Source organism: Lactuca virosa, chromosome 2, assembly GCF_052849685.1.
Source record: "Lactuca virosa cultivar CGN04683 chromosome 2, Lactuca_virosa_CGN04683_v6, whole genome shotgun sequence".
NCBI classification, from domain to species: domain Eukaryota; kingdom Viridiplantae; phylum Streptophyta; class Magnoliopsida; order Asterales; family Asteraceae; genus Lactuca; species Lactuca virosa.
In genome coordinates this window covers 44573075-44588222 of record NC_136427.1, presented here as the reverse complement: position 1 = coordinate 44588222, position 15148 = coordinate 44573075, and the positions used below count along the sequence as shown (strand labels likewise).

At 34.5% G+C, this 15148-nt stretch overlaps 1 protein-coding gene across 1 annotated transcript; it reads left to right on the top strand.

The window, feature by feature from the left end:
• The first annotated feature begins 364 nt into the window (after positions 1–364).
• LOC145159080 (uncharacterized) lies at positions 365–3130 on the top strand. The gene is made up of 2 exons (XM_079077978.1): positions 365–949; positions 2371–3130. The coding sequence occupies exons 1-2, from the start codon at positions 480–482 to the stop codon at positions 2969–2971; spliced, it is 1071 nt and encodes a 356-aa protein (XP_078934104.1). The 5' UTR covers positions 365–479; the 3' UTR covers positions 2972–3130.
• Positions 3131–15148: the final 12018 nt, after the last annotated feature.

Genomic DNA, 15148 nt, shown 5'->3' with positions numbered 1-15148 from the left:
TTAAAATTAAAATAATAATAATAATAATAATAATTAAAGCTCATAAGGGAAAAAAGTGACCAAAACATAAAAAAATACATATCAAAGGTAAAAAGTGACAAATTCCAAAACATCTGAAAGCCTAAAGAGAAGAAATTTAACTATTCCTAAGTGTTTTAAGAATTAGTGTGTATATATTAATGAGTGAAGTGACTTTTTTAATAAATCCATAAATTATACATAAAAAATAAAGCAAAAATCTAATTCACAATTTTTTTTTATAGTTTCTCTATTAAAAATAAAAATAATATATTAATAAAAATCGATCAATAAAATACAATGTCTATTTCATTTAAGAAGAAATAAGATACTTCGGATTCGGTAAACTAAAGACCTTGGCTCCATTAAACTCGGAGCAGGCTGACCAGTGGGATCTACCGGGCATTGAAAAGGGGACGAGCCGACAGAGACTGTATCTCAAGATCACCGAATCCCTACCAATGGATGACGCCAAAGCCATGGCGCAGCAACAGCAACAGCAGCAACAACAACAGCATCTGATGCTACAACAACAACATCAACATCAACAGCAACATCAACAGCAACAACAGTTCCTTCTCTTACAGCAAATCCAGCAGCAGCACAAACAGCAGCAAGCAATCTCTCGATTTCCCTCTAACATCGATGCACATCTTCGACCGCTACAGCGTCCCATCATCAATCAACAACAGCATCAACAACATCAACAGCATCAACAGCAAAACCCAAATCCTAACCCTAATCTTCTACAAAACCCTAACCCTATGTCCATGAATTCACAGCTTAGACCTCCTAATCGCACCCAAACTCAACCTTCTCAAACTCCTCCAGCAAACCAGGCTGAATTGCAGATGGCGTATCAGGACGCTTGGCGAGTTTGCCATCCCGACTTCAAACGCCCCTTTTCTTCACTGGAAGACGCTTGTGAAAGGTGACATTTTTTTCCCCTTTCTTAATTGTGATGCTTTGAATTGTTCTTTGTTTATACTGCTATACCCATATCCTCGATTAATCTCCAATTTGGGAGAGTTTTATATGCGCTTAAACTGATTATATTTCTAGTATTTAGCAAGAATTGTGATGATTCTTACTTGCTAATCTGTATTTATAGGGAAAATTAAAACCATTAATTTGCGTACATGTTAGAAGTTAAAAGGCTGCAAATTCTTTATGTGTTAGGGCATGATGTGTTCATTCTTTCTATAGCTTTAGGTATGTTCTTTAGTAAAGCTGGTTTAGTTTGTTATTAAGACATTTATACTCTGAAAAATCTACCCCAATATAACAGTGAAAATGGACGCTGCTATAATTGGTAGATTTTTTTAAAATACAATGTTTTAATAGGAAGAAATGGAAGTAGGATGTTGTATTAAACAAATCTTTGAAAGGACATTGCTAATTATTGCATTTAACCCTAAAAACAATCTTCAACCACAATAAACCCAATTATAGCATTGTACTTGCAAGATTTTATTATTAAGACATTACACTTTGAAAATCTATCTAACTATAAAAGTGAAAATTGCTAATTATTTAAACGCAAGAAATAGCAACATAATTTCATTTATTTGTGCATTATAACATAATCCGTCTTTCTGATATAACACTTTTATTGTACTTCAAAAAATCTACCCTATTATAGCATTGTACTTTCAGTACTTTTTTATTACGACATTATACTTGAAAATCTTCTCAAATATAACAAGTTGACATTACTATATATTTATATGAAACATCAACCTCTAATGAACAAATAGTATATTTTTGTGGGTTTAGACTTTGGCCACAAAAGTTTTTTATTTCAAACTTTGGCCACAAAAGTTTTTTATTTCAAACTTTGGCCACAAAAGTTTCTTATGCTTGCAAATTTGGTCCCTAGACTTTTGTATGTTGGCACTTTCCATCCCCATAATCATCCACTTTGCCAGAAAGTATCTTATTTCAAACTTTGGCCACAAAACTTTCTTATGTTTGCAAATTTGGTCCCTAGACTTTTGTATGTTGGCACTTTCCATCCTCCTAATCATTCACTTTGCCACAGAGGTATCTTATTTCAAACTTTGGCCACAAAAATTTTCTTATATTTACACATTTGGTCCCTAGAGTTTTGTATGTTGGCACTTTATTTCAAGCTTTGGCCACAAAACTTTCTTATGTTTGCAAATTTGGTCCCTAGGCTTTTGTATGTTGGGACTTTCCACCCCCCTAATCACCCACTTTGCTAGAAAGTATCTTATTTCAAACTTTGGCCACAAAACCTTCTTATGTTTGCAAATTTGGTCCCTAGACTTTTGTATGTTGCCACAAACGTTGCTATTTCTATCTTTTAACAAAAAAAACAATCTTCTCCAGACTCCTACCGTATCATGTAGTTGCGGATTACGAAGCCGAGGAAGACGACAGAATCCTGGATTCCGACACGACCGGAACCGTCCTTTCCCGTTGCCAGCAGTGGGACCAAAGCATCGCGAACAAAGTCTCCGAATTCACCGCGACATTTGAAAAACAAGTCCTCGCATTCAACATCATATCGCGTAAACGCGCGATGGGCGAATTCCGTTCCGAGGAACGATTACTAATTGAACAAGCTCTGCTCCAAGAAGAGCGCCGCGCGCTCTTCGAAGCAAGGGCGGAAATGGAAAATCGACAAAAAGCAGGGCGGGAGGCGCACGCCGCTAGTATGCGCATGGCGGCGTTGGCTCAAGCGGAGGCGGCCAGGGCGGAGATGATGGCTCGGGCGCCCATTCGGGCTAGTGCGATGGCGGGGATGGAGGAGGATGGGGGTGGCGGCGGCGGTGGTGGTGGTGGGCAGGAGGAGGTGATGAATGGGTGGGGGAGGGAGGAGAAGGAACCGTCGGAGGATTTTTTGAATGATGAGGAGAGGGAGAATGGTGATGGTGGGATGCAAAGTGAGTGGCGTGAGGGAGGGGAGTTTGATTTGAATACTAGATGATGGATTTGTGATTTTTTTTAAATGTAATTTTAATTGTTAAAGTTGGAAAATGTTGTTAGAGTTAAGTTCTTTAGTGATAAAAAGAATATAAATTCTTGAATAACATGCATGTTGTAATAGATTAGAATTTTAATGTTATAAAAAATAAAAGTTCTGAGAGTGGTTGTGAATTTGTTTAATTTGATGTAGTTTTGTATTTTTGAATGCGTGCGGATTGATTTTGACTGAATTTGAACAAATTTAAGATTTTCAAATTAATATGCTTTGGGTTTTTGAGATTTCGAATTTTACTATATAATTGCAATTACGATTTCTTATAATTGATGTTGAATAAAGGTGGAAGATGAATAAAATATGAAGTGGAAGAACAAAAGGGGAAATGATGATAAGTTTGAAGGGTAGCACGTGAAGAAAGAAAAACAAAAGATGAATAACAGATGTTGTAAAATTGAAGAAAATGGAAAATTTAACTTAAGGATATGAAAAAGAAGGGAAGGAAAAAATAAATTAATTGTGTTCTTGAGATAAATGAAATGAAAATATGTGTTTTTAAGTTGGAAGGAAAGAAAAAATAAAAAATAAATGATACTTTTATATTTTTGTTGGTCACTGAACTTGCAATATCAAGAGCTTGAAGAACTTCCAACATACATACTTGTAGATAAAAGTTCACAACATGGCTGTTAGTAATTTACGTCGACGTGTTCAAAATTTGTATGCATCAAATGAAAGAAATGGAAATGGAAACAAAAAATTGTATAATTTAGTACTATGACAATTTTATTCCGTATGCATAAATCTATCTATAAACCATCAATCTCTTTAAGAAGACATGTTATGAATTCTGAGGAGGCTAGCAATTAATCGTGGGACGAGTTCAATGTCAAATTATTTTTTCTTTTAATAAAATTATAATTACAAGTTAAAAACTTAAATAAACTATAAGAGGTAATTAAATGCACCATCCATGGTTTGACGTACTTTCTAATTATACAACTTACACATACATTTTGAATGAAGCAAAAATAATTAATTATGTTCAATACATTTTTTTCGAACACATGGTCTGATGGTGAAACAGAAAGATATTATATATAGAGTTATAGACCTTTAATTTTGATGTGTTCTTACTGATTTAATTAATTTTGACAAATATTATCACCTTATAAAGTGCTCTTACTAATGTTTGTATTATTTTAATATTAGATGTAAAGGTCAAATATCTGTCACTCAAATTAGCATAATTTAACGTTTAAAATCATTGATCCTTGTAAACATAAATTGTATTTGCTTGGGAGAAAATCAAGAAGTGACCATTTAACCCAACTAAACATGCAACCTTGTTAACCCTAAACCTGATTGACCTGGACCCGACTAACCCGTAGCTTAGTAGGGTCGGTTTCGGGTGAACTTTTATTAAAAAAACCCGACTAACCCAAAACCCGATCGACAGGGCCGGACGCAGGAATAAGTAGCATTAGGTGCACAAAAAAGAAAATGATCAAATATAACAAAAGAGAAATTACAAGTGCATTAAACATAACAAACTACTGTAGACAAACTTCGTGAAGGGCAAATTGGTCTTTTTATGGGCAGGTTCTTGGTCTCGTGAAGCTTGTTTCCGTGTTGGTTGTGGTTATACAAGTTTTGAAGGTTTATTACCAAAATTTCATTCCGAAATAATGCATTTTTATCAGTTCCATTATTTAGAGCAAAATATAATATGCAAATGCCAACTAACAAATGCATTTTTATAAGTTCGATACATTTTGCTTGACAAAACAAACGAATCAGTTCAAAATGTAGAATGAGACATAAATTGAGTAAACCTAAATTTTAATAATTATGAAGAAAAGCAGTTGTTTAGTTTGAAACATATGTAATGTGTGGACACATATATGTGTGTAATGTGTATGGAAGAAATGTTAAAATAGGACCCCCCACAGGAGGCGGCTAGCTCGCTAGGTAATTACTTTACGACAAAAATGAATATAAGACGGTTAGGTATACAACCTTACATATAAAACATATTAAAACTACGTAGTTTCGATTAAATCTTATATAAAAATAAATTACTATTCAATATCTACATTTTCTCCTAATATATCTCCAAAATATGTCTTCTTCCTTCATTCACTCCACTATTTTCCGCCACTTCTTATCTAATTCCTTTCTTATTCAAATGACTTACATAAACTAAGTAAACATCTTGACGAATTCAAACTACGTATGTTCTTTGATTTGAAATTTTTCAATCCATGAATATATCGACAAATTAACATTTTTTAAACATAAAACTATTTTCACAAAATTTATCATATTATTATATTATTGTTTTGTCGTTTTCTATGATAAAAAGTTGTTACGTCGAGAAGAAATTTAATAGAAAATTATAAAAAGCCATGGGTCACAAAGAATTTGTATATAGCTTAGATATACCCAATTGTGTATGAAAATATATATTAAATATGAAGCAGGTTGAAATGATTTTAAGTTCGTGGGAGCATATGTTTGCTAATGAAAAAAATATATATATATTAAATATGAAGCAGGTTGAAATGATTTTAAGTTCGTGGGAGCATATGTTTGCTAATGAAAAAAAAAGTGATTTTTTAGTAAATGCTTGTCAAGTTAATGAAAAAGTAAACGATTAAGATAGAAATTTTAAAAGAAAAATGATTTAATTGAGTTTTATTGAAAACGGCTTCGTTTTAACAAGTTATATTCACCAATTACCAAGCCCTTACTTTACGGGTATGATTTTGTTGCTATAGATTTTTGGGGGCCGGTAGCAAATAGTACTTAAAAGGAGAAGTGAATGTAACAATAGAAAAAGAAACTTGACTTGAGCAAGATTTGGACTCGAGCCCTTTTCCAAAGGAGAAGTTTAGCTTGCACCTTTAACCAACTTAACAATCCTAACTTTTGATTATATGCATGAATTGTAATAATAATATATTTGTTTCTTTATAGGTGTATAATAATAATAAATGTTTTTTTACATTAATACCAAAAAATCCAGTAGTTGTCGGTGCAACCCCGTGCACCACTATAAATCCGCCCCTGCCGATCGGGTGACCCTATTAACAGTCTTAGGTACGATTTCTATACCAACATATCTATTCAAAAGGATTAACGAATTTGAAAGTAAAAATATCAGGTTTAGATCCATCGACATGCATTTCCTTAAACGAGTTTAGAGCTCTATTAATATTAGTGGTCTTACGTTAAGAAAGTATGAACTTAGAATGTAAAAATGTGGTAGAAACTAAATTGATGTTGTTTTGAGTATATTTGAACCAAAAAAAGGGAATTTTGGTCATTTTGTGAGTTTCCCGAGTTCTTAAGTAACATTTCTAAATGTTATTAGAGTTGATATGATTTAGATTAAGGATGAGATTTTGGCCCGAAAACCCGAACCAAACCGAAACCCGATCCGAACCGAACTGAATTAGGTTCGAATAAGCAATTCGATTCGGGTTTCGGGTATTTATATTATGCTTATTCGGTTCTCGAGTTATTCAATTCGGGTTACCCAAATAAGAGCTTATTCGGTTCTACATACCCAACCCGAATAAGCATTCATCGCCCCCTTTCTCTGATCGACAGAAATCAAAATCACGATTCACACTTCTGTTATCATCGTTCATAACAGAAAAAAAAACCCTACGCTCGTCCTTGTCGTTTCAAAATCGACCAATCTTCTCTAATATTTCCATACTCAAAATCACTTCTGTCAATCCTTCCTCTTGTTTCAAACTTTCAAAAATCGACCATTCATATTACCTCATTCATGAATTCCTACTTTGTCTAGTCATGAAAAATTGAGCTCTAACTCAAGAAACTCAAGTAAGCAATTAGTTCTCATTATGTTAATCTACTATGTAAATGATATTCTTTCAATGTGTTATTGTGTTATGTTATTCTTTGAATGTTTTATGTTGATGTATAAAAGTACATTGTTATTCTATTATTCGAGTTATAGAATCCTAATACGGTTTATTCGGTTTTTTTTTGTTATATTAAGTCCTTAATCATCTTGTACATGTTATTCGGGTAATAACCGAACCGAACCGATTAATACCCGAATCGAACCGAACCCATATTGGTTAATCGGTTCGGTTTTCGGTTCATGCAATTACCCTTATTCGGTTTTCGGGTTATTCAGGTTCGGGTCGGTTCGGTTCGGTTCCGACCCGAATAACATCCTTAATTTAGATATATGTTATTAGTAATATTTGCCAAAAGTAAGGAGCTTAATGGTTAAGAAGTAGAAATTGTAAACATAGGTAAATTTGGAAATCTAGAGAATGAGAATCTGATGGAAAATGTAGGTTACAAAATTCTATTCTTTAAACGGAAAAACATTTAACAATTAAATGATTAGGGCACATGCAACCTATGAATGATCTATGTCTTTCACGTAAATGCAACATATTATGAACTATCAAACTACAAAATTTCTTATCTAAAATCTGAATTCATAAGATAGAATACATACCTTATTGGTTGTTGAAGTAAACAATCAAGAATCCCTTTTGTTGCTCTTTTGGAAGCAAGCACCACAAGCGTTGTGACTCTAGTGGTTCACACCCAACACAAGCAAGAAGGATATTGAGAAAAGAGGGGGAAGTCAAGAGATCATAATTTCGGCCTAAACTCTCTAAGGTATGAGTGGCCGAAAATCATATCCCTAGGGGCCTTTATATAGTGTAGCAAAAAAACCCCAGATAAGCCCAAAACGAATATAATAATATTATCTTTGAATTGGTAATTATCCAGCTTCCTAATTATCCACATGAGATATTCTAGAAACCCTAAAATATCCCTTGAAACCGTCCATGGCCTCAAGGAGGTTCTAGAATGCCTCTTGTTCAACTATTGAGCAATTACACTTTAGTCCTGCACTTTTAATTAATTCTTTTAATCACAAAATTGATTCTAATTAACTTCTGATTAAATATTAATTAAATATTGTTATTTCTAATTAATATATTATTTCATAATATATTAATAAATTGTTTATTTCAATTTATTAATCAAATAATAAATCAATCCCTCTCTCCAAAATTATCATGCCCAATTGCTAGGTTTGAGGGCAACCCAAAAGAACTATGCTACTATCAATTCAAGTTCATACCAATTATAGTTATGAGCTTAGACACCTAATCCAATAGTCTCCCACTTGGATAACTCTATAACTATAATTGCCAATACAACTTCTAAACTGATCATCAAATTGTAGCTTCCAAAAGCCGTTGTCGAACTCTAACCCAGTCAGTTGCGTGTCCTAAGATAAGTGATCATATAATCCTCCGTTCTAGCAAGATATCATTCGGAAATGAGACATGGAATAGAATCATTTTCATTTTCCAATACTTTGTTTCCTGATTTCTGATTTATAATGACATAGAACTTCTAATCGAACACACCAATTTAGTCCTTACTAGGCCCGGCACTATAAGTCAACACCAAATCACCGAGGGGCCCAAAGATATTGCTTTTCCCGTTAAGGCAAAAGGAACGAAAAAACTTTGACTTATATGCTTGCACCATTTACTCATCAAATCATGCACAACAATACATTTTATAACATCAAGTTACTGATGCGTTTACATATCATCAATGCACAACTAACTTGTAAACCACAACTCATATATCTCCGTTTTAAGATTATAAGATATTATCGTCTCAGAATTACTCGTGATAAATTCCATGAAGTAATTCTCTGAGCGTGGGTTAATCCAATACTTTAATCTCCATTTCAATGTACTCATGAATATTGCATGTAATACCATTGCTATGTCTAAAACTCTTTAGACAATCCACAATCTAATTCATGACAGTCTTAATTGACTACTTACTTCCAAAATTATGATTAAGTGGAGTTTGAATAATCAAATTATTCAGGAAGTAAAACATGCAAAATGAAACACAAGAATAAACAATTGACAAAAGGTAGTAAACAAACTCATAAATAATTCTCTATTATTTAATCACCAAAAGTTAATTACATTTACTTGTTACAAGTTTCAAACTAAGTATGTAATTACTAAAACTAATATCATCTCTCAGAACAATGCTCATAGCATGCTGAATGTGTTTGACCCTACTTAAACCCTTATTGAGGGGATCTGCAGGATTCTCTTCTGATGATACCCTCTTCACTACGAGGTGACCTTCTTCTACCCTATGTCTGATGAAATGGTATTTTCTGTCGATATGTCTTGATCTACCATGATCTCTTGGTTCCTTTGTCTAGGCAACCGCTCCTTCATTATCACAAAAAATTTTCATTGGCTCCTTGATGGCTGGAACAACTCCAAGGTCTCCGATGAAGTTCTTCAACTAAATTGCCTCCTTTGATGTTTCGCTCGCTGCTATGTACTCTGATTCACAGGTAGAATCAGCCACTGTCTCTTGTTTGGAACTTTTCCAGGTAACCGCTCCTCCATTTAAGGTAAACACCCAGCCATATTGAGAACGGAAGTTGTCTCTGTCCATTTGAAAGTTGGCGTCACTATACACAGTTACTCCCAATGTATCACTGCCACTAAGTACTAGGACCCAGTCCTTAGTCCTTAGTCCTTCGCATATACTTGAGAATATTCTTAACTGCTATTGTCACACACCCGACCATCGGCGGAAACGCAGAGGTGCGCGACGTAAATCAGTGATCACAGTTATTGAACATACATTGAACAGTACAAATATAATCTTCTATTATTACAAAAATAGAAATTAGATTTACAGCGACTATTGCTAAATCGTGACACACGCCAAAAAATATGGCATTTACAAAGGTATAATATAATTAACAGAGAGTCTTCTGAGCGAACACTTCTGACCTGCTAAATAACCTGAGAATACATACATTAAGATATGTCAACAAAATTGTTGGTGAGTTCTACCTATTTTGACACAAAGTAATTTTATAACCGAAAGTGTTTTATAAAATTTATCTGGTTAACCAGCTTTTATAAATACGTACTTTTCTATCAAAAGTATGAAATAATTGAGTTATAAAAATGTATTTGGACTCATTTATAAATACCATTTGTTCAAATCTAAATGTACAAAGTTTGGCAAAATACACATAAGTAAAACAAACTTGTATCAAACTTTACGGTTCCCATGACCAAAATGCATTTTACATAAGGATTTTGAATACCAATTTATATAAAGTAAAGTCATATTACCCTTTGTGAAATCATAAAATATCAAATTTTACTCCTTAAACATTGTACAAGCATTCATATAGTTTATATGTAAAACTCATAAGTTTCGAGTTTATAAACTTTGTAAAATCGTGTCGTAGTATTAATTGAGTGTTATCTTACTTAACTTGGGAACCGACACTTAACCAGTTGGGCAAACTCCTCCCACATAACTATGGTGTTTTAGTATAAAAACAAAGGTTTATATAAATAACTTATTAATTGTAAATTATTAAACCTTGATCAGTCATGTCATGATATTAATTAGGTATTATATGACTTAATTTCTGGTGTTGACACTTATCGTTTTGAGTCACAACTATCCCACTACATATAGTCTCTTTCAACTATTATCACTGAACAAAAAACCCCGTATAAAGCCAATATCGATTCTAGACGGTAACAAGACAAATCCGGGATCTATAATGAACTCATAACCGAACTGCGACAAACACCTCTGCACCAGCACAAAACGGGACGTGCTAAAAATTCCACAACACTAACATGGGTGTGCTAAAAGTTCCACATCAACGCTTTATCAACATCGTGGAGTAAATAGTGTCGAAACATCAACGCCAAACTCGTATCGTCAGACGATGGTTGTAGCTAACAACATGTGGGCGGGATGTCAACCCGTATAGATCGGTGTTGTCGATCTATACCTGACGTTCCACGTTCCATACAGATTAAGGATTATAACACAGAAGACCAGGGATTAAGACACACAGTCTTAGTATGGTTACAAACATAGCCCATGCAGCTTAGGAAATGATCCTAACTCATAAAGCTTTTAGAAACAAACGTAGCTCATATAGAACATTCCGGAGGTGTGATGGATCCTAACAATGTGTCTAGGCATCCTAATCATAAACCTTCCGTTAAAAGATTATTGATTTCTTATAATTTGGTTGTTTAGGAATAATAGTTTATTGAAGTCTTTTAGTATTTTGAGATTCGTAACACTTAATGGATTTCCAAATTTCTATTGTCTGTTATGGCGAAATTTGGGCAACATAACGACTGTTTTTATAACATTTTCTAGGTTTCAACCAACGTGAAGCCAAAAATTCTTTATACGAGTTTAAACAACACGTCGACTGTAAGTTTTGTTACACGAGTTTAAACAGCAGGTCGAATGTAAGTGTCTAAAAAGGTTTATTTATGCTACATGTAAATCAAAACAGTTTCCTATCCAAATTTTGATAGCACCCCGGCAGTAAATGACCATAACCAACACATTTCCAATCATTTATACCATAAGACTTTTAACATGTTCATTTTATGAACAACTTGTTATAATTAACACTTTTGTGTCCCTAAAGTGTGTGAATTAAACAATATCATAAGTTGTGTTTCTCTTATCTACAACAAGTCTTTGTGCATATATTAGAAAGACAAAACAGCAAAATTAATCTAGAATGTTGATTTGTCTCTGTTTTTAGAAAAATTATAGAAAAATCATCGTGAGTCGGAATTAGGATGTGTAAACTCTCAAGGTTTAAAATTTGATTCTACTTTGTCCATGATTTTTTCCCTGACTTTATTTGGATCCTGACCAAGGTGAAAATGACCGATTTTACAGACTGGTTCGAAATGTACTGAAATGATATGCAGTTTTGTAAAAATCATCATAAATTGTAGAAAAATCGTTCGAATGTGTGCGAGTAGTCCCTGAAAAGGTATCGATCTGAACTACTTGCATATTGTACAGTTTTGCAATCCATAGGGTTTAAGAGGGGAAAACATGTTTTGAACAGACCGCAATTTTTTTGTAAAAAGCTGAAAATTAAGCCTAGAAATGTTTAGAGAAATAACATGAAACTCATTTTTGTCGCGTAACGTTATTCGATTCAAGAAAGATTCATGAAGTTTCCGGTTCCAACGAATCTTGAGTTTGAATGATTTTTTTGGATGTCTTAACACATAAAGACATATATTAACAATAAGTTAGACTTTTATTAAGCTTTAACTCACTTAAAACAAGAGAGTTTTATGACAAAAGAAAGGTAGGAAACAAGTGTTTACCTTGCTTATTCTTGGATCTAGAAGTGTGTTACCCAAAAGAGTTGAAACAAAAGACTTTTGAGGAACGAAAAATGGTTTTCCTTGGGTTTTAAGATGCTCGAAATTAGCAGCTATGTGGGTTGTTTAGATCTCGAAAATGGGCAGAAAAATGAAGATGTTTGTGGGTTATTTAACACTCGAAAAACAGCCATTGTTCTGGGTTGTTGCTGTCATGATTTTTTTTCAGCAAAGAAGTAAGAAAAATAGTGGTTTAGCCATTGTTTTGAGTACCCATTTTAATGCAGCAAATCAACTAACTTTCATAGGAAAATTTAAGTGAAAATACCAAGCAAAATGAAGGTACCAGGGGCTGAAATGGTGGTTGAAAACCAAGGGGAAGCAACACCTTTCTTGATCTCGGTTTTTGGTAGACCACGAAGATGAAAAGTGGAGCTGAAAATGGCTGGATTTGAGAGTGATCTTGGAGTGATTTCTTGAGAGCATTTGGCTGGAATATGAAGGAGAAATGAGGAAGAAGGTGTTGACATTTATAGGGGAAGGAGAGAGGTGAAAATATCTAGCAAATCTTATCCAAGATATTATAGAATTTACCTTGCAAGTTGCATCCCCACTTGCAAGTTCAGTTTGTTAAAGATAGGAGTTAGTTACTTGGAGATAAGAAGGTAGTTTAGTTAGTTACTAGTTAGTTCTAGATAAGAATGGTAACTAACTTTGTTAGTTGTTAGTTAAATTGTTACTTTAAGGAAGAGTATGGAGCAAGTCACGAAAATAAGGAAGGAAATAAGCGTACAAGTGACTTAATGTATTAAGTGCATTTGTCAAATGGTCTTAACTCAAAATATTTTACCTTATCGAATGTTTTAGACATAATATTCCTTATATTATGTCATTCTAAGTAATGAATCCATAGTTTTCCATCGTATTATCTCATGATAGATATAAATAAAAAAATCTATATGTATTGGTGACAAATAACAATGAAGTTTATACATATTGGTATTTAAATGTTTATATTTGATTGTATTATTTATAAACATTTGGATACTTTCAATTATGCCTCATAATAATCAATTTTATATTTTTATAAGATAAATATAAGATTGATTCCCCACAATAGTATTTTGTGATTTTTAACCGCTTGAACAATAAGGTTTAACCATTTTTTGTCGTTTTGGTTCGTACTGTAGTCAACTTTTGATTCCTCAAAACTATTGAATGTGAGTTCATAAATGGAATTTAAGTTACTCATTAACCGGAGACGTGTTGAAATGGAAATTAAAATTCCGTATTCAATTGACATTATTTGATAGATTTCACGAACCGGTTTTAGTTCGGAAAAATACGTCGTAAAAGAATTTATCATTATTCACTAGTTTTATTTTCACACGACCTTTTCTAAATAAAACGTGTTAAATTCCTTAAACTATTTTTGATAAACTGCTCATATTTATTAGAATCAATATATGCCATCCTATAATTGTTCCTATTTTTGTCAATTGTTACATTCTCCCCCCCCCCCCCCCCCCCCGTTAAAAGAATTTTTTCCCAAAATTTTGCTTATGGTCAGGGTATCTTTGACAATTGGGGGGTACTTCTATTGTGTTTGATCTTGATGTGGTTCTTCCATAGTCACCTTGCGCATGATAGTTGTTAATGGTCTAAGTTTGAATGAGTAACTCTACTCTAAGCTTATACCCAAACAAGGAACAGGTAAATAAGGCTTGAATCAATCATTCTTAGGTTATTGACCCCTAGATATAACTCTCCCGTATGCACTTAACAAGTATGGGACACTAGCATGGTTTCTTAATTCACTTTATTGAGGGATAGCAAGAATGTCACCCCACAAACACTTCTTTGAGATTTTACGCATTAAAATGGAATTCTTATCGTTTAGCTTGTGAGGTAGGTTGAGTAGGTAAGCAACATGACCAATTATGTCAAAATTTCAAAGGTCCTTGTGTCGTGGGTTTAACTTTCCCTGTTCTCTAAAGTGTATTATTCCTTTAAAAAGAGTGGGCGTTTAAAGTTATACAATCTCCTACTTGGAAATTGAGAGACATGTGTTTCTTGTTCTGTATAATTCTTACGCCAGCATCGATCGACCTCCTTTTGAGATGCTCTACGGGAGGAAGTGCAGGACCCCGATTTGTTGGGGCAAGGTCGGTCAACGAGTCATGGGGAGTACCGAGGTGGTACTCAAGACCACTGAGCTGATACACTAGGTTCAGAGCAGGCTCCAAACAGCTCAGAGTCGGCAGAAGAGCTATGCCGACAAGCACCGGTCAGACTTGGAGTTCCAGGTGGGATATATGGTTCTCCTGAAGGTGTCACCTTGGAAATGTGCTATCCGGTTCAGGAAGCGGGGAAAGCTGGGCCCCAGGTATATCGGTCCCTTCAGGGTTTTGGCTCGGGTGGGCCGGGTAGCATATCGCCTTGATCTTCCAACCGAGCTCAATCAGATTCATAGCACATTTCATGTCTCTCAGTTGCGGAAGTGTTTAATGGATGATTCCGTAGTCGTGCCTATGGAGGATATTCAGGTGGATGATCGCCTGAATTATATCGAGGAACCGGTGGCAATTTTGGATCGAAAGACGAAAACCTTGAGGAACAAGGTTGTAGAGTTGGTGAAGGTGCAGTGGCGGCACCGCAAGGGGTCGGAGTGGACTTGGGAGCCCGAGGAGGAGATGAGGGAGCATTACCCAGGATTGTTCGGTGCAGCGTACTTCGAGGACGAAGTCTGATTCAAGTGGGGGAGAATTGTAAGGCTTGGTTTCCGGTATGAACTTTTTTTCACTTTTTATATTTTCTTTGGGACACGGCGTGTTGGAAGCCTCAACACGGCGTGTCGTGATGACTTTGGCCGCAGAGATTAATGAATCAACATGACGTGTCGAGGTGCCTCAACACAGTGTGTTGGCAGCTGGGAAGG

Bases quoted from the DNA above. Each gene is read 5' to 3' on its own strand.
- LOC145159080 (XM_079077978.1), top strand. From the start codon at position 480: ATGGATGACGCCAAAGCCATGGCGCAGCAACAGCAACAGCAGCAACAA. The intron at 950-2,370 runs GTGACATTTTTT...AATCTTCTCCAG, and splicing joins CTGGAAGACGCTTGTGAAAG to ACTCCTACCGTATCATGTAG.